General features: G+C 37.2%; 1 protein-coding gene across 2 annotated transcripts in view; it reads left to right on the plus strand.

Annotated features, from left to right (window-relative positions):
• The window catches only part of ADK (adenosine kinase), a 298,680-nt gene that overhangs the window by 79,937 nt on the left and 192,862 nt on the right, over nucleotides 1-25,881 (plus strand). For both annotated transcript variants that reach the window (XM_063337494.1, XM_063337495.1), the window contains exon 4: nucleotides 2,869-2,947. In XM_063337494.1, the coding sequence (XP_063193564.1) occupies nucleotides 2,869-2,947 (79 nt within the window). The remainder of the gene's footprint in view (nucleotides 1-2,868; nucleotides 2,948-25,881) is intronic.

Below are 25,881 nucleotides of genomic sequence, written 5' to 3' on the forward strand. Positions count from 1 at the left end.
AATTCATGGTACCAAAAATAGGGGCCCCTCTATATGGTGCTGATTGTAGGATTTATTATTCTGTTATTTAAGGTAATGGTATGTTGCTAGGTCAGGAGAAGGGTCACAGTTCTCAGATATAGCAGAGCCTTCAGAAATACTCAGAAAGACCAACAATTGCAGAATGTGAAACAAAAAATATTATTCAGTCTTGCTCATAAGGTTCTAATTTTCTTGAATTATCCTAAGTGTGATAACAGCTTGGTCCCGGAGCACACACAGAAGCTCTGTTTAGCAATCCCAGGCCTCAGAGCAGTTTCTACAGTTGAACTTACTTCCTTAAAATGGAGAGTTTTATAAAAGCAAACACCATGTTTCTGAGGCATGATGGAATGACAGTCTTCTCTTTGCAGGTCAGGCACACAGCAGACAGTGACAAAGTCAGTGTTCCCACGCTGCCTGTGCCATCTGCTGACATTTTGAAAAATGTCCATCTAACTGTTCATTTTCTTAAGATAAAAAGCTATTGGCATTCTTAATTTTGAGGTTATTCTTGATACAACTTGGTTATCAGGCTCTTGTGGATTAAAACACCACAATGTATATCGTCCTTTTGATGTGTCATGGAAAATGACCAGCAAAAATTCCTTTTCTTGCATTTGTACGGACTCATGTTCTATTTTTATATAATAGACCTTTATGCCATTTTAATTCAAAGAAAAGGAGTTAGGTCTTTTAATGTTCAATCTGAAATAGTGAAAGACACTTGCCATTTGTTTTATTCTATTAAGTAATTGCAAAATAATTTGTTCACATTATTTCTTAGTTTACATAGCTGTCACCTTGAAATCTTCATAATACAGACAGTATTTTAAGGCTGTTTCCATTTTTTTCCACAAATTCAGATACCACCTATTTTATTCAGTCAAACTACAAGATAAGTATTTAAATACATACTCATCTAGATTTAGAGCTGCTAACCTAGGTGATCAACTGCAGTATACTAAGTTTGTAAGGTTTAACATGCCTTTAAGTAATAAGAACATAGGAAGTGAGATGTCTTTAGGTAAAGGAATTACAGTATCAATTGGCATGCTTGTAGATATACAAGAATACAAAAATAACCACGTGATTTGGGCAGTACCCACTCAAATTGATTGAAAAGGTAAAATGTCAATTACATTAAAGAAAAAATATTGCCAAAATACTTAATTGGTTCATGACGGTTTGTACGTCTTTGCTTGAGAAGCAATTGTTAGGAGACCTGTTGTTTTTTGTTGTTTTTTTTCCCACTCTCAGCTACTTGCTATCATTTGAGATTTCAATTGCTTGACATGGAATTGGTGGATAATTAGTAGTGTGGATAACTGAAAAGCATATGTAGTAATTTAGTTCTTGATTCTTTCTAATTGTCTGCCCATCGGTAGTTTGCTAGGGTGAGTCGCTCATTATTCAGACATTTTAAATGGAAAGTACTGTAGAAATAAAAGTGCTCTTGTTAGTAACATGGTATTGAAAATCAAAACCTACTAAACAAACAAGTCATTATTTGACAAATCTATCCTCAAAGCCATTGTTCACATACTATAAGGAGATTAGGGTTGTGAGGGGGGGAGGAAGGGTAGGGTTGGCAGATAGCGTTCACTTTTCACTGTGTCTGAAATAAAGATGTGTCACTTATAAAACATGCTAAAGATGAATACGATAAAATACATTGAAATACATCTAACTGGACAAGCTTCATTTGTTAAAGGTAAATATCCAAAGTTAATAGACTTTAAGGGAAAATCTATGCTATTAATTAGGGTTGACCTGGAGGTCATTTTGAACCTCAAGTGTGCAAACAAACCTTACAGTAAACGTTTTGACTTGCCTGCAGGAGTACTTCCTTCTGAGTCTGATGTCTTCTGAGGTGGTTAATTCTGCTGTTTAATTCACTCATTTTGAAGTCTGCTTAGAACTTAAAGGCATGATGCAGTATTTGTGCACAGCCTCCCTGCAGCCTCCACAGCTCCCTCCTTCTCCTTTCCTTTTCTGGGACGCTTCCCTCTTCTACAGCCTGGCACTAGAGAGAAGGCTGGTTCTTAAGCTGTGGTGCACTGGCAGCAGAGATGCAAAACATACCCTGGACAAGGAGGAGTGTCTTACAGAACCCTATCTGGGTCTTAACCCTAAAGTTTGATTTGAAATATGAGGGTTGATATTTCCATTAAAAGTTTAAATATTTGTTGTAATGTTCAAACCTAATATACTCCTGGATGTTACCAGAGAGTGCTATGTTTTCACAGTAGTATGACTTGAAGGATTTGAAAGCTCATGTGGAGACTCTTGGCTTTTCTGTTCTCAGATTTTCTCATACTAGTAGATCTGTTCATAAAAGTGCTTCACGTGTCAGAATGTACTATTCCATATGAAAACGTAAAACGTAGCACTGTTATTTGGGTCAAGTTAATTTTGGACCAGACACCAGACCTCCTCAATCTTCTCACTTCATTTTACATTCTGTTTCTAGCTTTAATAATGTGGAATAAGTATCTGAATGTCTTTATTTATATAATTTTTCTTCAAGCATATATTTTATCAATCTATCGGTTCATTGCAATCAAGATTATGCTTCAGATAATGTGGGGGTTTTCTTCAGTTATTTACTCCACTTGCAACTTTAAGGGAAAGCATTCAAGTTGATGTCACACTTTGCTTTGTAATTTGTACGAAATCTGAATAGATATTTCCAGCTTGCACCATGTGTAATAGCTAATGTATCTGAATACCTTGTTTTCAAATAACATGATGTCATCCACTTCTAATCTTCATGTCTTCTTTTGAAAACAAACAAACAAATTGTAGAGCTTAACGTTTATCTTTTCCACCTTTTTATTTTTTTAACAGATTTGAAGAACTCGTGAAAAAGTTCAAAGTAGAATATCATGCTGGTGGTTCTACTCAAAATTCCGTTAAAGTGGCTCAGGTTTGTTCTTCCTTAAAAAAGAATTAGTGATAATTTAAAGTGTTGAGTATGAATCAACTTGATGCTCTGTATTGTCTATGTTCACTACGAGCACTACTGAGTGGGTGCCAGTGATTCTGTTGCTCAGACTATGCTTGTTTTTTTTGACATGATTTATGTTGAAGTTGTGCTCTTTATTCTTTTCACACAGTTTCTGTTAAGGTTATCGGTACAACTACAGTGTACCTAAGAGTGAAAGGGAGGGTTTTAAGGAAGTTTTAGCCAGGCTCTTGTCCAAGGTGTACAGTGAAAAGATAAGAGGCAAGGACAAGGTCCCTAGCTTTAGTTAGGAATCTTGCGATGAGGAGAAAAAAGTCACAATGAGAATGGATATGCAGAGAAGTTGTTGAATCTCTGTGCTTGGAGATTTTCATAACCTACCAAGATGAGTTCTTGGGTAAACAGGGCTAAATTTGAGGCTAGCCCTGCTTTAGTGGTGGGTTGGATGAGAGAGCTGCAGAGGGCCCTCCTAGCCTGCGTTGTTCTGTGGTTCTAACCACATTTATCCTGTATTTATCCTGTAAGAACTTGAAAGTTTGTCCATGAAAGATTGAAATGTAAACCTTTTTTTTTTTTTTTTTATACAAGGATAATTTTTTTGGCTATGGGCATGATGAAGAACAATAATGATGAATTGGCTTTCAGGTATCTTAGCTTTTCTATAACTAAAGTATGCCTTTTGTCACAATACTCTTTAAGCATATACCTGTGTGTATATTTTTAAATTGTGACAGGTGTACAAATCCTATAAATAAAAATATACAAACTGTATTCATAACCTTTTTGTTAATGATCCTGGCTTATTAATTTCCAGACTTCCTATATAATTAAAACTTGCTGCAAATAGCATTAAATGCACATTTGGAATAAATTAAACTATAATTTAACAAAGGTTGCCCCGCCAATAAAAAGGAAAAATTCATTATAGTAATAATTGCTGCTCATTTGTACAAAATAGTTACTGATTCTTTACTAAGTTTTTCATTTTCTGAGACACCAAGTGTCTTGAAAATATTTGTGATAAAAATACTTCAGAGAGAAATGTAAGTTGCATGTGTTTTATTGTATATAACATTATAATTCTGAAATGGTTATGTTTTTTGCATCCAGACAGCTTTCAAAGCTTTGAGTTTTTTGGTGTTTTTTACTATGTGGTGAAGCCAATTTTTTTGCTCTGATACCTTAAAAAATCCTCTTCATCAGGAGAGCTCAAGTTAGCGCGTTCCTTCTGTGTCAGTATGACTGTTGCTTGATGTATGGGGATGGTGTAGAGGTGGAACGCTGCTGATATCTTCCATGACAACTGATTAGGGGTCAACTTTTTGGAGAGAGTTCTGCAGCTGTTTATTACTTCAGAGGCATGAAATTCTGCTTCCGTTCCTACATGTAGTTTGAAGAGGTTTAGAAACAAGTGCATATGGTAGGCTCGGAGTTCCTAAACTTTGAAGTGTTCAAAGAGCCCAGGATTTTATTTCCATCCTCCTTGGAGTGACCTCTTTGACATCAGCTAATTTATTGGTAAACTGTGTCTCATACTTAACTGCCTCTTAATCTATCAGTCCAGGTGGTGTTCAACAATTATACTATGAAGTACACAGAACAGGTATAGAGTCAAGAAAAAGAAGAAATTTAAATCAATGAAATGCAGGGGGTTTTATGTCAATGCTCCTTTCTTATACTGGTTGGGTTTTGTCAGTGAACTTTTCCCTTTACCTTGACTCTGAGTTGGGAGCTTCATTCGGCTCCAGTTGCCATCTGGAATTGTATTTGTCTCCAGAAGGGTTGTCATCTCTTAATTTTTGTTTCAAATGAGACTGAAACTTCAAACAGTTGTGCATGAATAACATAACATCACTAAGAGGCTTTAAAAAGAGAGATGGGAGGGTGTGAGAGAGGGAAAAGAGAATTCTGGAAATCTTGAAAGAAGCTGTTACTCTGTAAGCTTTAGCAGAAAAAAAAAAAGTGAGGATAGAAAAAAAATAGTTTAACTGTAAACCAAAAATTAAACTAGAAACTCTGGATGAATTTTTACAGTAATATTCATTGGCATATTAGAGAGAAAAAGTGTGTAAGTAATCTTAGACCTGAATAACTTAAATATGTATTTATTTGTTGAACATAATGGGAGAAAGCAAAGAGTGATTCAGGAAGCCTTGACTGGTGGTTGAGAAGTAAGGGACCCAGAAATAAGCTCAGAGCTCTGACGTGGTCATTCTCTAACTGAACATGGATTCTCTGTGAGAAGACGTGTGGGGAAGAAATCCCAAGAATATAGCTCTTATTAATTTCTCAGCTTGGGTTACTTTATAGGAAAAGCTTGGAAAAGTATGCTAAAAACTGAGCGATATAAACTAAAAAAGTTTTTCAGTTGTTTAAAAGTTGGTGAGAAATAATCGCATGTTAAAGAAAAGCATCCTTGGAAGCCTGACTGCGATGGAGTACAACTCTCTGAGTAGAATGGCTGGAAATGGACAAATGGCCTCTGAAGTCTGGCAGTTGCTTCTTGCAAAGTTAATTTCTGAGTAGGAAGAGTGTATTATTAAGGAATGTAGTAGGACAATTGGAGAGCAATTAAGAAAATGATTGGAATAAAAGGAAAAATTTAAGAAACAACTCATAGGGTAATTGAATCGTTTGTTTCAAATAGTCTGCTGCTTTAAGGGTCAGAAAAGCAACACTATACTGAAACAAAAATACCCAAAGGCAAAGTGGGTGGGGAAACTTAGAGTATATGATGTGTTTAAAAAGGAAAAATGAAACTGTCGTGTCCTTGCTTTCATGGTGTATGGTGATCATCACTTCTGTTATACATGCTCATATATTTTGGATATTTCCTTCATATCTGTAAAGATAGTGAGATCTACTCAAGAAAGACTATATCTCTATTCCTGAAAAGGATAAGCCAACTTCTTTACAAAAAAAAAAAAAGATGGAAAAAAAAGAAAGTCTTAGAAATACTGTATTTATCATGTGTGAGAAATTTGAGATGGCAATCACAGAAAGAGGCAATAGAAAGAAGCTCTGAATTATGAAGAAAACTGGGAAGAAAATGAAGCTTAAATCATGGGATTTGGAACTAAGATTTAAAGCAGCATCAACTATAGTGGAAATGAAGATTTTTAGAAGTTTACAAAGAATTAACCAGAATTGCAGTCAAGCTGTGAAGAGTAGAATTAGATAAATATGTTTTTTTCTAGCATGTTAACAGAAAGGAAAGATCTGAAGTGCAGCCTTGAAGGAAAAATTTGGCAGGTAAGGTACTAGAGGGAATCTTGGTATTTTTTCAGTGTTGTCTTGCAGCAGAGCAGAAGTAGAGTGTGTGGGACGCTGCAGGAGTGCATGGTGGTTGGAGAGCATTGAGAGCATCAAAAAGCTGAATGCTGACTGCCCAAAGTGGACATTACGTGGGCAGGGTACCTCAGCAGGGTCAGAAAAAGAAAAAGGTCTGGACGTACGAGGGACAACAGAAAGGATTTTTTTTTTTTTAAGAAGTGCTTCTAATGTACGATGGAGAAGACAGATTTTTGCAAAATGAAATGCAGAAGCAGAGTCAAAACATACGTTAGATGAAAAGCTCTGTAAAAGGAAAGCAGGAGCAAATGAAAATTATTATGTTGCAAAAGAAATACACAGAACTGTTGGATTAAAAATTGAGAGGATGGAAGATAAATGATAAAGGGGCAGAAACCTGGAAATATCACACTCACTTTTCAAAAGTGTATTATATAAGTGGTTTTATAAGTACAATAATATTTTTTTTTTAAAATGCCTGAAAAATGGTGAAAGGGAGTACTGAGACCAATATAAAAGTAATTAAGAGCAGTACCGAAACCAGTGAGATAGAATGTTTATGTTTAAGTTCTCTGTGATATTAAAGTTGTCTGAATATATACTGATCTTGAAGAATGAGGAAGTCAAAATTATTTTGACGATCTAACTCATGTTATGAATGGGGGGGGGGGGGGGATTGATGTATTCCAGAAATGACAGTAACAGGCATAAAAATGGAAAAGATAAAGTAAATGAGATTGGAGTTTAGTCATTCCTTAATGAGTTTAAATTAACAGCAAATTATGTCTTGGAAATACTAATTCATATTAGGAGAGGAATAGTAACAAAAGTGGAGACAAATTGTGTGAGGGGAAAAGACAAAACTTAGAGAGGATAGGAAATAAGTAATCTGGAAAGAGGAAAAAACAGTATAAAAATCCCAGTGTTGCTCAGATTCTGAGCCCCTCGCTGTCCCATCCTTGTTTCTTCTGCACCAATCTGCTTTTCCTTGTCCACTCTCATCTTTCTTGGGTGTATATTTGTTCACCTGGAAGAGAAGAGGCGGCTAACTAAAACAGGTTGAGTACTTCTAAGGCCTTTAAGGGAAGATCTTATTGAAATAAGTATATTTTCATTTAAGACTTACGGTCTGTGTCTTTTTTTTTTTTTCCGCTCAGTACTAAAGAATGGGGAGCAGGGAAGAGGAATGATGATAGTGGGGTTTCCTGAGTGCAGTACAATACGGAAAACAGTTGGAATACATAAAAGTGGAGGTAATGCACTTCTAGAGGTGCTATGTTACCATTAGACACAGTTGTTGGGATTTGTTTTGGTTTTGGCTTTTTTTTTTTTAACCCACCAGTAGGGAGTGTTTGTAACTTCAAACTTTGGATCAAGCTGTAATTAATCAGGCATCAATCACTGAAAATTGCGTCATAATACTTTGGAAAACGAGGACTAGAGATGAACTGAATTGCAATCATTTGGTTTCTGGAATAGAAACTAAAGTTTAACTTTCCTGTTTGCTTTAGTGATCTTGGCATTGGGATTATCCTTTTATACTAACTTTTATTTTTGCTTTGTGTTTAAAGTTGAAGTTATGATGCATGCTTAAGAACAGGGAGGAGAGGGGGGGTATCAAATTGAAACTGCAGTGTGCTGCTCTGACCTTTACTTGTCTCATTAAATTTTGGCTTTACATCTAATATGATATGTGACATCTTGCTTTAATCTGAGCTCTTGCAATCCCTCCAAATGATTGGATCCATTATATTAAATCCATAAAATATGCATACATGTAACTGCATGCAGTTCATAAATAATGTATTGTTTTAGAGTTCTGCCAACAAACTAAATTCAGATTTGTGAAGACAGTATTTTACTACTTCTCAGCTTCCTTCTGTAATTTTAATTAAGACTGTGCCTGTCTAGCAGCAGACATTGATCTGGAAGGAAGAAGGTCTGAATCTTTTAATAGAGCTTGTGACTTTAAAGTATCTAAAACAGATAGCTCGCAGACAGGGCAAGTGTTGCTGACCAGGCCATATTTGCGTGATTTTTATCAGTGTTTATTTTGACTTTGGAGTGCTGAGGTTAGAACTGCAAGAAGCAGTCTCTGAAGTTTTATCTTTCTAACTCAAGTGCTGGATTTCAAGTCTAACTTGATAGAATTGTATAACTTGGATTTTAAACAACATAACCTTGGCAACAAACAGCACACTTTTGTTCTGTTCTTGTTTTTCTGGTAGTGCATATAAAAAACGCCGCATTCTTCATCCTCAGAATGGGTGATCTTGGTTTGTGCTCAATTTCTTAATAGTTCATTTTCATTCTAACAATTCTGCTATTGTTGCGTATCTAACATAGCAGTTAGAGTGCTTTATTCTATTGTTTATTCTTCCTCAGAAGAATTGTGAAATTCTCATTACACAAGTTTTATTGCTGGTGATGCCATGTGAACTTGGAAGAATGTAGCTTGACACATTTCAAGTTGAATTTGTAGGACTGGCAGATAAGGGAAAAACGTAAGTTAGAATTCTTGGGAAGCTTTCATATAGATACTCTCGGGACCTCACAATAATGTTTTTAGAATACATGCCTCAGAAAATCATAATGACTCCCTTCCCACTCCCCCCCCACCCCCCGCAGCCTCTCACTATCTAACGGTAAGCTTTTGGGTTTTTGTGGTTGTGCAACCTTTTTTCAAAAAGCTTACGTAATGTTGTTAGGTACTTTAAAGAAGTTTGGCTTCAAACTAGAGTATGTGTTTATTTACTCTTAATAATGTGTTGATTGGAATGACTTTTAAATGAGGGATAACACTAAGAGAATAATAAGATGCTAAATTGTGTTCAGGATTTGTGTCCCACCGTCTTCTGTGTGTCAGGGAAGTATGATGCTTTCCCAGTATCAGCCTATATTTCAAGGTCTTGTAACTTCGTCCCAATTTTTATTCTTCAATGATGATTAACTTGATTTGTTAATCTAAAGTGATTGTGCTTTTTAGCATTCTGATAAACTGACAAGTTTGAGAATTTAATTTTGAAAAATTAACAGATTCATGTTTGTTCATAAAAAGCAATATTTGCTGAAGGCCTAGATGTCTTTTAAATTTTTACTATTTGTTATGTGAGTAATGAGCCAAACCTTGGCTTTATATTGAACATATGTGTCCACAGGGTCATGTCAGGCTTAATCCAAAAATAGTCTGTAAAATTACAGATTTACCTATCGAAAATACTTGCAGGTAGAGCTGCATTTTTAAAAAAGAATATAAGTTGTAATATTGTAAACATATAACTGGTTCATTGCAACTGACTCCATGCTTTTAAAATTAGGTTTGTCTGTATTTGCAAAGTGGTCTCCTTGGCTAAATGTACTTATTGTATGTAATCTACAAGTCCATCACACATTAGCTCTTCAGTGTTCAGTCATTTAGTGATTTTTCTCCTCACTTTCATTCTGTATAAATGGGCATATAAGTCTGAATTTAATCTTTTCCTCACTTGTGAAGATTTCTGGATTACTTATATACAATTGATTAGATTGAGGCATAGCAGGAAGAAAGGTTTGGCTTGGGAATTCAATGTAAAATTTATTGAGTTATGAATAACTAAGAGAGAGGTAATGGCAGTTATCAGGGAGGTGACCCCAAGCATGCTCTCAATTTTTTGATGTTGATGCAATTTTGCAGGACATATCATTGTTTTATGGAGTCTGTCATGCCATTAACTAGAAACGTTCTCGGTTCTGGTTATCATGTGCTGCTTAAATTAACTTATGCCACAAGTAGCTTTCTCCAAAAACTGTTTCTGGAATAGTGCTCCCAGAAACTGCAAGCAAGTCCGTTAAACAACTTTTTCCTCCAACTTAGTGAAGCAGAGAACATCTAGCTCTGTATCTTTCTGTTGACCAAAAGGAAATAGGTCAATTTTTTCCAAGAAAGGAAAGCCCTGTGCTTTCTGAACCATTTGGGTCGGAATCTTAAATTCCTCAGAGTTAGTTTTGGCTTTGTGCTCAATATTGCTTAAGCAGCTTCATTACATCCCCCTACTCAGATGAGCTTGGTGGCCCCAGCAGACATGTGTTTCCAATATTTTCAATAGTTCAATCCAGCTTTCAAGAAAAAGTATGAAAAAATATGAAACCGTTTTCTGTCTGGTATTGTTTGATAAACTTTGGGGTATAGCCTCACCTTCTCTGCTAGAAAATGATCCCACGGCACGTGTTTACTTCTATGCCGGCTTCTGCCTGTTTCTGCCGTGCCACACTGGTGTAGCATTCCACCGGCGTGCTCCCCTGTCAGCGGTAATGCTGGCATCCTGTGCTGTCCTGCAAGTGCATGACCCGCCTCTCAAACCTATTCAATGTAAAAGAAGATAAAACAGAGAAGAAGTTGAGACTTATAGCTAATTTTTTCTTATCTATACCTTGCTAAAGTTTATGTGCTACTAGCCAGTAACTCGAATCTCTTAAGCATCTGTCCCCAGTGCTGTGGCCAGTCCTAATGAGTGAGACTTGCACCTAGTGAAGGAATAACAAAGCGTGCCTCAGTGCTGGCAAAAACAGTTGTTTAAGTTTGTCTCTGTGGAAACACAACAATGGCTATTCCCACTATTGCAAAGACGATGTCCTATTGATAATGTCACGGTGGACAGTGTCACATGCCAGAGACATTCATTTCTGAAGTTATTTATTCTCTCAAGGGCACTCTATCATTCACGTGTGTTTCCACATTAGTCTTTGTCAAACACCGCAGTGATGTGTCTGTGCTTCTGACAGAACAGAGAGCCTTTCCTCTTCAGAATTGTAACACGCAGCTTGGGAAACTGGTGTAGTGCTGAAGATGACTGTACAGATATCAGAAAAAATCTGTAATATTTGAGAGCTGTCTAGAATTTTTGGAAAGGCTTAGAGAAGATTGCTATACCTTTTACTCCACTGTACTTAAGATCAATTTCAAAGCCTTATTCAGAGCTACTTGGAACAGTTCAAAAAAGCAACAAAGCACCTTTATCATTCTGGCAAACTCTGCAGAATTCTAGGCAAATTTCCCCCAGGTTGCAAAGCTGGGTACTTCTCAAGCTTTTTTGTGCTTGTGAAGGACGCCCATACATTGTTATGGGTGATGTTGGAAGTAAATGATGCAACAGTGTGCTGGAGGACCTTACTTTTCAAGGTTACTGATAGCAAGGCTTTTTTCTGGACAACAGTACTGGTTGCATACTGTGAATAACAGCATGCAACTCTGTGTGTATTCATAGTCCTGGGAATATAGTTTCAACAAATACCAGAATAGTCAGAAAATTAAGCTCCAAAGAGCCTGTGGCATTTTCTTCAGATTCCGCAATGCCAGGTCCCTAAATTTGTCCTCTTAAAAATAAGGCGGTTTCAGTCACACCATCATCGGTCTACAACAGACTTTGTTATGAGACAGATGGTAACTGTTAAACGTTGCAAGACGAATGTCCATATGTGCATCACTTTGGCATGGAATTGAGTGGCTGACTGCTGGTGACAGGGACTTGCCTGTTTGATGCACCAGAACCACAGCCACTTATTTCTTCAGGTCTCGTCCCTGGCCAGCAACATCAATGAGATTGTGGGAAGAATGTCTTCGAAATATGTCACATCCCAAATCACTTAAGAACAGTAAAAAGACTTGTACAATCACATTCCCCTTAAATCCATTCAGACAGAACCTTGAAACTCTCTCCTTCTCAGTGTGTTTGAGTCAGCTTCAGAGTGCATATGCAGCCTCTGTTCATCCATCCAAAATTGTAATTTATTTAAATGATTAAAAACTGTTTCCATATTCCAGAGTCATCAAACATCAGTCATCCACATGGAATCAGAAGGCACTATATAAATGGTAGCAGTTGGCTCTTCCTGGGAATGCAATTCAATGGCCTGCTGCTTGACTCAGCTTCTATGCCTGTTTAGCTGTGTTAGCACCATGTTTTGAAGCTGTAAAATATTGTCAGATTTTTCAAAAGGAACAAAGGAGTTTGGGCTCTGTCCCTAAGCTAATGTGCAGCTGAGTGGGTGGACTCAAATGTCATTGATCTTTGGTTTTGTTTTCCTGTGGGCCAATGCCACCTCTAACTTGTAAGGCAGGCTATATATGAGAGTGAGATTAATTAGTACATTACTTAATTTACGCTTATCCTGAAAATAAAGATGTTTCTGGGTAACACAATACTAATTGGTAACCAATTGCAGGGCAGCCAAGGGATCAGGGCCAGCCAGCATGGGTTTGGGAAGGGGAGGTCCTGCTTAACCAACCTGATCTCTTTCTGTGACCATGTGACCCGCCTTCTGGATGCGGGGAAGGCTGTGGACGTTGTCTATCTGGACTTTGGTAAGGCCTCTGACACCGTCCCCCACAGCATTCCCCTGGAGAAGCTGGCGAATCATGGCATAGACAAGTGTACTCTTCGCTGGGTTAAAAACTGGCTGGATGGCCGTGCCCAGAGAGTTGTGATTAATGGGGTGAGATCCTCGTGGCGGCCGGTCACCAGTGGTGTCCCTCAGGGCTCAGTTCTGGGGCCAGTTTTGTTTAATATCTTTATCAATGGTCTGGATGAGGGGATTGAGTGCACCCTCAGTAAGTTTGCAGAGGACACCAAGCTGGGTGGGATCATTGATCTGCTTGAGGGTAGGAAGGCTCTACAGAGGGGCCTGGACAGGCTGGATCGATGGGCCAAGGCCAACTGTATGAGGTTTAATAAGGCCAAGTGCCGGGTCCTGCATTTTGGTCACAACAACCCCAAGCAACGCTACAGGCTTGGGGAAGAGTGGCTGGAAAGCTGCCCGGCAGAAAAGGACCTGGGGGTGCTGGTGGACGGCCAGCTTAACATGAGCCAGCAGTGTGCCCAGGTGGCCAAGAAGGCCAACAGCATCCTGGCTTGTATCAGGAATAGCGTGGCCAGCAGGAGCAGGGAAGTGATTGTGCTTCTGTACTCGGCACTGGTGAGGCCTCACCTCGAGTACTGTGTTCAGTTCTGGGCCCCTCTGTACAAGAGGGACATTGAGGCGCTGGAGTGTGTCCAGAGGAGAGCTACCAGGCTGGTGAGGGGTCTGGAGACCAGGTCATATGAGGAGAGGCTGAGGGAGCTGGGCATGTTTAGCTTGGGGAAGAGGAGGCTGAGGGGAGACCTCATTGCCCTCTACAGCCACCTGAAAGGAGGCTGGAGAGAGGTGGGTGTTGGCCTCTTCTCCCAGGTGAATAACGACAGGACCAGAGGAAATGGTCTGAAGTTGGGGCAGGGGAGGTTTAGATTAGATATTAGGAGGAATTACTTTACTGAAAGAGTGGTCAGGCACTGGAACGGCCTGCCCAGGGAGGTGGTTGGATCACCATCCCTAGAGGTATTTAAGAAACGTGTAAATTTGGCACTCCAGGGCATGCTCTGAAGGGCAGAGATTGCAGGTTGTTTGGTTGGACTTGATGATCTCAAAGGTCCTTTCCAACCATGAAGATTCTACGACTCTATAAGTTAACACAATAATAGGCTGGGATTTGTCCTGAAGAAATAAACAGCAGTGATCCGCATTTAGAGGACCTGGTTCCAAGGGTACTGTGCTGTGAACTCTCCAACCTTTTTGTATGTGGAGCGACAATGGGACTTTCTCAGAGCCTTTTTCTCCATGAGGCTGTCCATGCAGCGGTGGACTGATGGCACTCTAATAGTTGACTGACATTTACTTGACTTGTTCCCATTAGTTGACACTGGAAGGAGAATGACTGCTTGATTTGGCAATCTCAGAAGAGAAGGTAAATCCCCGTGCTTCACTGATTAATTTGGCATGCCACTCAAGTTTTGGGAGCTCGGGAGCTGTTTTATCCTTAGCAGCTCAGTAAGTTACATAACTACATCTTTAGCAATTAATTAATGTTAAGTGATGTGATACAGTAGGGAGTTAATTGCCCTGGAAATCTGAAATGCCAAGTTACAGGAGTTTCTTGTGCATCTCTAGAAGATTTCATGTTGAAAGTGTACTTTTTTTTTTTTCTCTGAACAAGGACACTGAAAATCTTGCTGTTAGCTAAGAACTCTGTGCAGGTTTTATAATCTACTGTTCCTGGAGACCTAGTGCTAAATAAATATATTAGTATAACTTCCCTGTATATTTATTAAATATATTCACAGGTTTGTTGCCTAAAACCATTCTTTTCTCTCTTTCAATAACTTGTGCTCAGTCCAAGTGCATGTATGTCTGATTTTGTACTTTTGAGTTCTGAGTTTGACTTTGCTGCTAACTTGCATTGTAGCCATAAGGTAAATTAGTATACCTTTCCCTTTCCTATATATATTGTGGAGATAATAGTGGTTTATCAGAATAGAAATTTAATATAGGAATTTACTTAGCCTTTTTCAGAATGCAAAGGGATAAGGACTGGTAATTTGACTGGTTCATCAGGAGGTACAATAGTGTGCTTTTTTAGGACCCTGAGCATGATATCAAAGAAACACGTAGGATTGCTATACCAGTCCTATCAGCAGACTGTGTTTCACTGGCCTTTGCAGTGACTAGCATTATGTGCTATTCTGTTTGAAGAAAGGATGTGGGATAATGCAGTGAACTCCCAATAGGGAAGTCTTATCCTAGAACTACTCCATCGGTAGCTGACTTACACCTTGACCCATTAGAGTCGGCCTGGGGGTACTCTTATTATTGGTATATACGTCTAGTCTTTTTTTAAAAGTAACTTTCTAAAATTTGACCTCATTGATATACGTTGAGTTTCACAGTGTAATTATTCTTGATGCAAAGTAGTATTTAGATGCATTTGGCCTGTTATCGTCTTAAACAACTGTAGGAGAATATTTACCCCATACTGCTGGTGTTCTGTTCAAAACAGTCACGAGACCTTAAAGGCAAAACTATGCCTCTTGTATACTCTAAATTTGTTAAAGCACAACCACGTATGCAGCAGCTCCGCGTAGTTTCTTCTTATGCTGTAACTAGTAAAGCACTGAAAGTTGACAGTTTTGTATTCACTTCAAATGCAGTGCTGGTCTTCTGCTTTTAACTCTGAGAGGTTTTTCACTTGTGAGTGAAGGAAGGGTCCTGTGTACATAATAGCTAGATTCTGCATACTTTCCCTGGCTATTCACAGTAGCTACCTTAGATTCTTCCCTCATCTTCACGCATGCCACAGTATTGGAACTAACTGAACAATGTTTCAATTATTTTTGCATTTCTTTTTCTCAGATCGCTATAGATTTGCCCTAGGAAACAAAATAAATTAAGTAAACTTGTTTGCTTCTATGCACACGTTTTTATATTTTCCATTTTTCTAATGAGAAGAACACTCTGATTTACTAAGACATCTTTAGGAGTTAGATGCGTAGATTTTAGAATTGAATAGTATTTACTAATAAAACACTATATTACATACTAGTCTGTGTAAAAATATATGTCTAGATATCCTAGTAAAGTGAAAAGACTACACCCAATTATACTGAGTTACTTCATGATGTTATAGTCTGACAAATAAATGAATTAATTCAAGAAAATTGTTTACTCTTGTTCTGTCAATGGTAGCATTAATGCATTGAGATACATTTGTAAACCCTAAGAACAGAAGCCTTTCTTCCACTGTCATTATAGTGGTACAAATGTGCTGTAGAATAAATAAAGCTGGTTAGTTTGTCTTTTAAAAATACAACCTGAAATCACAGTGATCTCATATTCTTTGCAAAATAAATAAAAGGATTTTTTTTTTTAAGACAACTTTGCAGAGCTCACTTGGACTCTGAGATGGGCCGGGATTTTCTGCCTTTTTTATGCATTTATGTGGAAGAAATTCTGCTTAACTGTAGATTAATTCCATAGTCTACAGTAGATTATTATTAAGTAAAGAAGGAAACTTGTTGACATATTTTTTAATATTGTTATTATTCATTGTTCAAGTTTTTAAAATATTTTATGTACAAGTCAAGACTACAGTGGGTGTGATTGATCCAAAAAGCTAACTTTTGTGTGGCCTCAGCAGTTTTCGCCTATGATCTTGACATGGGTCAGCTTATTGTCTAACAGCTGCTGAATTGCTGCAACCTGCAGGCCGAAATGCTAAGAGAAAATAGGTGCTGGTTTATTTTAATTTACCAGACTGTCAGCAGCGGTAGCTTGGTAGATATGTCATGAGCAACTGAATTGTTCCTGCAGTGAGGGCAAGGGTTCCTGGGAAAGGGATGGGTAGTCTGCTGGTTAAACACCACAAACCTCTCCTGTGGAAATCCCTTCCTGCTCATTAAGTCAGAGCCCCACGCCTAGATGAGAGCCCAGAAAACCAGCTCCTCCTCTCTAGAGGATACAGGTTACAAAAATCTGTCTGGATGCACACCAGTGGTGTCCAGCTGTGTTTGTAAGGGCCCCTGCCCTATTGCGAGAGGGAATTTAATCTTGGATTATTGCATCTTCAGTTTATGAACATAGCTAATGATGATTGCAAGGTAGTCCAAAATTCAGCATTAGTCTAATTACAGTAACTGAAGAATTTTGATCCCCAACTTAATGTTACTAACGGTTGTCATATATGAAATGCAGATTTTTTGATACATGGTGATATGTATTACCTTTTAAAATTGCTGCAAAAAGTTGCTAAATAATGATGCTTCTATCAATCCCCTCCTCCTTTTTATAAATGAGATAAAATGGTAATGTATCTGACTAACCAGATCCAGAAGTTTAGGGATTGCCTATTTAAGTCACTGTGAAATTTTTTCAAATATTATTTTCAAAACTTGATTGAATTGAAATATTCAAAATGTAAAGAAGTTAGCACTGCAGGAGTTCACTTATGCTACAATTATACCTTTACACTAAACAGAATTATTATATCACTAATTGCATTTTTTTAAACAGTTACATGCTTTACAATATATTAAAAATCTGTTTTTCAAAGTTGTTTTGAAATTTTATTGCGTTTTCTCTTGTCCAATGTTAATTTTCCATAGGAGACAGGTCTTTGATGTTTTGGAGCCATGGAACTCAAAGCTTACATCTCAGAAAGGACAACTTTGCTTTCTCTTCCATTTTCAGAAAGAACCAGTTCTTGAGAGCAAAAGGAAGTGGGACTCATTCTTTTGAGAGTCTTGATATATAAAAGTGAGGAAAAGCACATCTACCAAAGGCAAAGAATTATTTTCAAATAATTAGTCGCAAATAAGCATTTATCCAAATGTTTGCATATTTAGTTACAATTGTTTCTCCAGAACTATTTTCAATGAAAAAAATTATTTATTTATTTTATTACAAGTTAGTCCGTGACCCTCTCAACTGGGCAAATTCTCAAGTTTTGCCATCACTATTGATGAAGATATGTCTACTTTTCAAATGCTTTGCAGTAGCCCTGTAAGAAACTGCATGCCTGTTTGTTGTTTTTTTTCTCCTTTTTCTTTTTCCCTGCACTAAGCATGTTCTAAGACCCAGAGCATGATCTAGCATGAGCCAGGCGTGGTGGGTCACAAAATAAGGGCAAGTTGGCAAGAATGGAAGGGAAATTTTCTGCTACCCTATTTCTGGTATGGATGGATAATGGCTTTAGATATGACAAATATTTTTTTTTTTCAGAAGAACTAACATGATTTTAGAAACTGTAGCAATAACAGTTTTTAAATTTACATACATAATGTAAATTTGAGCTTTATGCTGGGAATGCTGCTGGGAAGTAGACCAAGTGTGATTTTCTGTGACAATCTAACTGTGCTAGAATTTTACACTAGATGACTCAAAGCTGCCCTGCTAAAAATAAAACAGGTTTCTGTTTTAAAATCTGAGCAGTACCCATGCAGAATATATATGCAAATAAAAAAAAAAGCGAGCTTCTGTATAGGACAGATTTTTTTATGGTATTTTATTAAACTCTGACATACAATTCAAAGGTTTAAAGATCCTGAGAACTAAGGTACTTAAAAGAAAAGGTAACTGTGACCTGGTCATTTGAAGCTACCTGTTCAAGAGACCTCTATGTCAACAGCTCTAATATTTTTTATAAATAAAATAAGATGGATGCAGCAATTGGTGAGGCAATACTGACTTGACATCTGGGTTTCCTTTTGTTAATTATTGTGGGCAAGTTAAATTTTAGAATTGATTTTAAAGTTAATAATTAAATTCCAAAGCAGCTTCACTTACAAAATGGAAAATGGCATGGCACGCTTTATTAAAAATATTGAGGTAAGGTATTTCAGTATGTTCCAAGTCAAGCAAGCAAGAACATGTATCAGATAACAATTTTTTAATTGCAACATGATGGAGCGAGCTGGCATATTGGGTTCTTAGTTTTTCTTTTAGGTCTTCTCATTTTTCCCATCCATTCTTTTGAAACGTATTGATAAACTATTTTTTTAGTCCTATCAAGGTGAGTTTTAATTATTCTTTCATCTTTTCCAGAAGGTGTGGAAGGAGGGGGAGAATTTCACCATCTGACCTGTGTTCTTGTCAGATTTTTCTCATTTTACTAGCCTTATGAGAAGTGTCTAGTCTTTAGGATGCTTTTAGACAGCTGAAAGCAGGGTTTTGACTACCAAAAATAAATCTTTTGTTCTACCAAGAAGTCAAAGACACAAAAAACTTTGGTTTTAACTCATGCTCTGAACTGCTCTCTGACCACTGAAGTTGAACTTCTCTTTTATGGTGTGTCTGGCTTAACAAGAAATTACCTCTTCCACTTTCCACAGTCCCTTTCCTTGCCTTTTTTTGTGAGTATGCCAAATGTTCCCAATTCCAAAGCTATGATTTAAAATTATATGGGTGAGGCCAATTAAATAAAGTTGAAAACCAAATCCTACCCTGTTCCATTCTTTATAGGGCTTTTTAAAATGGTTTTGCTTGCTAGTTTGGGAACTTCGAATGGCTTCTGACACTAGACAAAATCCGTGCAATTTCCTCTCCACCCCCAGGTCTCTGCAAGTGTTTGCTTTGGATTTGCTCTCTAATACTAACTCATTGTACCTCTTAGGAGTCTGTAGTCTTCCCCTGTTCTCCAGTGTTCTTGTTGCTTTTCCTTTCTGTTTTCCCCATTCTGAACTTAAGAAGGGAGCATCCCTTTTTTCAAGGGAGCTACTCCAGGTCAGGGAAGTAGAAATACCCCTCCTCTTCTAACAGAGGGACACAGAGTGCAATGGCAGGATGTCACCTGCTAGAAACTTTCCTTTTTATTTTGACAGTCTGCTTTGGGAAGTGCTGATGGCTCTTTGATTAGTGCTTTGTATTTCATTAATACACAATTTGTCAGGTGCTGTTTGCTCTGCCAAGTATCAGGACCCACTGTCCTTATGGAGGGAGTAACTTATGATTAATTCCAAAACTTCTTATTGCTTTGTTTTTGGAGTATGTTTGGGAATGCGGTAGTAGAACATAGGGTCCAGCCTGTCCTATAGGATCATGCTTGAATTGTAGACATCCTCATCGCTTTTAAGGAGACCAGCGGGGCCATTTTTTTGATAACGTATGACTACAAGATATAATTTAAATATGAAGGAAAATTAAAAATAAAAGCACCGATGCTTCTGTATCTTTCTCTTTGTATGATGGCTTTTCACTTATGAGGAATTTGTTTCAGAAACAGATTGAAGGACAATTCAAAAAAATGCCCACCTTCTGCTGTTGTTGTGGGTCTGTTTCACTTGGCCCTTCCATTAGGTTGACTTTGGATGCAGGTAAGCATTTGTTTTAGCAGAGCTGATATTAGGGATGTATCAGAGGAGTAATGAAAGAAGAGATGGAGACAGCCTTTCCACAGTCATGTTCATTATTTATTTGGCTCACAGCTCAGGGATCCAAATGTGGTTGCTACTGTCAGTAGCAGTGATACCAAACTAAGTTTGGTAACTATATATTATGGGAATTGACATCTTTGTTGTGTGAGCTGTCTTGTATGGAGTCTTTCAGACCTCTGTTTTCTTCTCCATGGTAGTTAGAATTCACGTGAAATCCCAGGGGGTTATCAAATGTTGCCAGTAAGCAGACATGAAGTAATTGTATGTTTCCTTTAAGTCAGTGCAGGGAGCATCATCTAAAAGCTTCTGAGAAATCTGAACGTAAATTAAAAGCAACATATTGGGACTGAACTTAGTGTAAAAGTGATACCAATGGAAAGATGAAACCTTTGCTAGAAACTAGCACTTAAAATATTGCACTTTGTTAAAAATGATGTGCAGCTTATGATCTTCAATCTAGGAGAGCTTTTAAAAGTTGCTTTTTATTGACTACAAGTCTGTGCTGTTATTCTGACAGATACAGATCTTACCTTTGAGACTTGCATGCTTGTTTACTCTAACAGTCGTGTACCTGGAAAATACCTAAGGCTCAAAATAATGCTGTCTGGTCCAAAATGCGGCAACTTAAGGTTGAACTGAAAGCTTCAGTTCTAAACTACAGTTGCTCTCCATTACCTACTGAAACTGGCTCCAGAGCATGGTACTAAATATCAAAGCTGACTGGACTACCTAGGGGACTGCGTCTCTGTTAGCAGTAAAAATCTCTCTCACAACGGCTGTCGTCTTCAGAAACAGGGGAGCTATTAAAAATAACAGCTGCAAAATCTGGAAAGAAATAGTCAAATTTGGAGATAGGAGAAAGTAATTTATAGGTATGAACTCTAACTTTCACATCCTAACAGAGGACGAGTGAGTCAAGTCAATGTAAAGCAGTATATTTTATGAGCATTTTATATCATTTCTGAACATGGTCTAGATTTTTCCTGATGATCATCCCACAGAAATTTTCTTCCAAGGGAAATTAGTGACCTCAGATCTCACTGCCTTCTAAATCACCTGTAAACTTTCAATGGTGACAATAAATCCAGGATGGATCAAAGAATGTGTGATTTGCATCGACCGCTTTACTTTGTATAGATATACTACAGTTACCTGTGGCCATAAATACTGGAATCGGAAGGAGATTATTTTCATGTACAGCGTTCTCCCAGAGGGAAATTCTGAGTTACTAATTTGGCACAAGTCTTCAGGGTCTAAAGTAGTTGCCTGCCTTGCTTTGGCCTGTGGCTTTTGCTCAAAACTGTATCAGAAAGAAGACTGAGGCAAATACTTTCTGATTCCCTCTCCTTTCCTGTCCGATCGCAGTGTATCAGTATCTGATGGAAATTACTGCTTCTGAGAGCACTGTGTGGCAGGGTGTAGAGAGTCTTCATTGATAAAGGCCCATTCTAGAATCTTTCTTTTCTAAATCAGTCAGTGGCATCTTTTGGCCTGAATTTGTAGATTGCAGTATGTTCTATGAAACAGTTAACGACTGCCTTAATTGTTAATTCAAATACTTTAACTTCATTTCGATGAAATAGATTTCTCTGAAGCTCTGGGGGGTATCTAAGAGGAGGAGATAAGCGAATGCTGTGCATTAGAAACTTTTAGTGCAGAACCTTCAGTGGTGGTGACTTCAGCCAACTTAGGGTTGTACTGAAACACATGTAACTACTAGCATAATTACCGCTACTAGTTATGCTCAGGTTTTAATTTGCAGGAAGGAAACGTATTAAAAAGTATTGGGATGAAAAAAGCAGCAGTGTGCTCTTTTGCTTTCACCAATAGTGGCACAATAGGAGCAAGCAGTATGCAAAAATGATAACCCGTTATTATACCTATGTATTTATTTGCTTCAACTCTCTTTATCATGCTGTTTTGAATTCCAAACTTTTACGATCTTTTTCTATTCTTCCATTTTCATGCATGTTGATGCCTTTTCAGTAACTCTCTTTGATAATGCCCATTTCATTTCTTGTTTTCTATGGAGTAAAATAACTACAGATTTAAGCATAAAGCAAGGTAAACATAGTAAAGAGTTCAGACAAGACTGTGAAAGATAACTGAGGGAAAAATAAAGATTGATTTATTTATTTATTTTGGTACCTTTAGAAATATTTAGCTCTACAATTGGGCTAGAAGGTAAAAATATTTGTTCCTGGGGAAGTGGAGCATCTTTAGTAGAATGCTGTCAGGCAGTTGTATTTTACCTGCTTTCTCTGTGACCTTTTTTGGTCTCATTCTATACCTGTCTCTCAGTAAATCAAGTTGTATGTGCACCCATCAATTTCCGATCAAGGAGGTGGTGGTAGGGGGAGTAGTAAATGAGAAAAGTGAGCTTTTACTGTAAAAACAAAAACAAAAAAACCCCAAACCTTTATTTCAAACACTTCCAATAACAACTTAGAAATAAAAAGATTTATAGTTGGGATTGATCCACAACGCTGCAAAATTTCTCAAAAAATGTGCCTGGGCTTTGCATTCTCCTTACTTAAGCAGGCGTAACACCATCAACCAATGCCATTCCTGGTACTAGAGCATAATTATTTAATCATAGTAGCAGCTTAACTTGCATGTGCTCATAGGTTAAGGTTTCTTAGGTAATGGAACAAAACAGTTCATGTTTTTATTCAAATTTATTGCTATCTTCACTTTCTAAACTGTTGGTGTTTCTTTAATAGGAAATACGATAAAACACTGTGGGAACACATGTAACAGATTTTCAGTGTGGACCTACCTGCTGTCCTCAGTCTAGTGCATCGTGTCTAGGTGTTGTAAAGGTTTCACATCTGTGATTGTTCTCGCGCGTGGCACGTGGTGCATTACCTAGACAGCAGGCAATTAAGATGAGGCTTCCAGGTATAGGGTACCTTTGCTTTTGTTGGTAAACTCGGGCCTTTAATGCCTGTTCTGAGTTGGGTTTTTTTGTATTATATTTTCTTAGTGTGAGTAAGTTGAAAACTCGGTCTTCTATATGACAAAACCATTTAGGGATCTATTAAACCTCTAATTTAAAAGCAGTGATATTTTGGAGATTATATGGGTAAACTGGATTTGAGGCAATGCTTTTGAATTACAGCAAGTCAGCATCTGCAGAAACCCTTAAATTTCCATTGGGACCAGTATAATAAAAAAGAAAACAATTTTTCAGCATGCAAAGAATTTTATTATGTCAATACTTTAAGTGGTTGTTTTTGTCTGAATAAACAGAAAACTATTTGTTTACAAATACGTGTTGTAAGAATAAATGAGTTGTTGTGCACCTGCTATCAAGTCTTCCCTCATTCCTGTGAATTTCAGGAAGTATCACCTCATTCTTCACAAAAACATTGTTTTGAGATTGTACTTTAGATAAAAATCCAGAAACTGTAAAAACCCATGCCAAAATATGAGCCATCTTGATCAGATACTTAATGAATTTCATTACATCAGTCTTTCATGAAGGAAGTAATGAGTCCAGTCAGCAGATACTAGACTTCTGCTAGTAATATAACTGAAAGTGATAAATGTCAGGGCGAGTTTTTCAGTTTTGGGGCTTTAGGGTTTTTTTTTCTTAAGTAAGAGTTGAACCAGCATGGTGGCAAAACTGAAATGCATGATAGATGAGTAGTTAAATATCTCATTCTGAAAATGAACTGGAACACAAAATTTTAAATATCATCTCCTAATAGCAAAGAAATTTGAAGTTAGGTTTACATCAAAATCCCTTTTAAGGCATTTTAAGGTAGCATTTTATGTATTTCAGTCTTGTTAATTTAGGCATTACAGGATTGGAACTTCAAATTTGGGAACGAAGAGCTGACAAATACAGGGTTTGATTCTTCAAAGAATTGTTTTCCTGTTACTTCTCCCTCCGTATTTCTCCGGGTTTTCTCTCAGTATAAAACATAGTATTTCCCAACATGGGTGTAAGAATCATAAATGTATTCAGACTTAGAAGTACCTAGTGTTGCAATTTACTAGAAGACGACTGTTATCTCTATGGATTTGAGGAAGAAAATATAGAGAAGTAGCTTTTTCTTTTACCCTGTCATAAAATGAAGTTTCACTGGTAGTTTGTGACTCTTCATGCTGTCAGCTATGCTTTTGTCAGCAAATATTCTTTCCTTCTTATGAAACCCTTAAAAGATTTCGAGAGCAAACTTTTTCAAGAGTCTTTACCAACTGAGCCAAATTTGCCAGGGTAAGAAAGACACTGATAGGAGTATAAACAATACTGAAGTAGTCCATGCAGTCACTGGGGTACAGAAAACCTGTATTCAGAAGGTGCTTTCCCATTCCTCAACACCCTTGCTAGGTGATCTGCAACAAAACTCTTGGGTGGGCTCAGGGCTGTCTCTCTGATGAGGAAATGCATTTTCATCATGACCAATCTTCCCTGACAAAAGCCTTGTCAAATAAAGATACCTTTCTGCACTATGCCTTGGTTTCAGGGAGACGGTACTTTTTTAATGAGAAATCTTAAATGGACCTAAATGAAATTCACAGTCTAATGCATTCATGATCCACTTTCTTCACTAATTTAAAATCAACTGAGAAGAGAGGGGCCCTTAACAATGGGGAGCAAAGCGCAATGGATGTTGGCATTCTGTGGAACTTGAGTTAACTTCTAATGGTAACTGAGTGCCAAAAACTTGTCTGGACTGTGAGACTGAGGTGCATAGTGAAGTATGTACAGTACTGTAAGTGGAAACATACCCAATTAGTACTGTAATTGAATATAAGTCCAGCAGAGAGACTCTGTAAGCAAGGGGATATCAAAATTTCACTGAACTTAGTATTATTGTCTGTGAGTTAATAAAACATTTTGCAATGTTTTCTTCTTTTCAGTATTTTAAAAACATCTTTACTAAAGTGAGTAAAGGTCTAAAGTGGCATTCTGTGATTACCTTTAAATATTTGTTAAAGTTATGTTTATACTTAAGTCAGATTAGTTCTGCTTAATTCAGATTAGTTCAAACTCATTTTGCAAGTCTAAATGAATTGCAGTAGACTTGCTAGAATTAGTAAAAGTTGTTACAATTCTGGTTTGCATTCTTTATATCAAAAGAAATTACAGAAGCATCTGAATATATGCTGTTAACTGCTTTTGAAGTGATATGCACTGATTAGAATATTTAAATAAGTAATATATCCATTTATAATAATTCTTTCATATTTTGTAAGAGTATGCAAAATGAAGCCTGATAAAAAGGATAGGCTTTTGTATTTGCAATCTCACATTTCATCATGCTTTTTGGAACTTGCATGTTACTAAAAGGATGTTTTAGATTAAAAGCAGTCTTTATGGATGCTTGAAAGTCCTCAGAAAAAACTACGTGGATGCTAACAGAAATTGGATCCTGTTGGTATTTTCCATTTCATGCATACTAAGTCAAAAGTGTAATATCTAAATATGCTACAGGGGATTGTTAAAATTATACAGTTATTTTCTAGCTGGAACTTGAAATTATCTGCTAGCTTTCTTACTATAATGTAATGCTTAAAAATGTGTACAATTTAACAGAAGTTAAAAATGTAGATGGTTTCCAACCTTTAAAATAATTCCTGTTTGGTTGCAAATTCCATGGCAATTAGAAAAGGCCATAACAATTTTTAGGCTTATTTAAGGCATAGAAGAAGAGATCTGATTTCCAAAAGTGCTGTGTATCAGCAACTCTGAAGTATTTTAAATTCTAGCCAGAAGCATAACATAATTGATATTTATATTATCGGGTACAGCAGCATTCTCAGCGCTGTCATTTTCCTTGTAATTTTCTCCTTGCTTGTAAAATTGTGTCTTATTTATTATTTGCACTTTATTCTTAATCAGTTTTGCTAATGTAGTAAAAACATTGAAATGTTATTATA

This window comes from Chroicocephalus ridibundus, chromosome 6 (assembly GCF_963924245.1).
Source record: "Chroicocephalus ridibundus chromosome 6, bChrRid1.1, whole genome shotgun sequence".
NCBI classification, from domain to species: domain Eukaryota; kingdom Metazoa; phylum Chordata; class Aves; order Charadriiformes; family Laridae; genus Chroicocephalus; species Chroicocephalus ridibundus.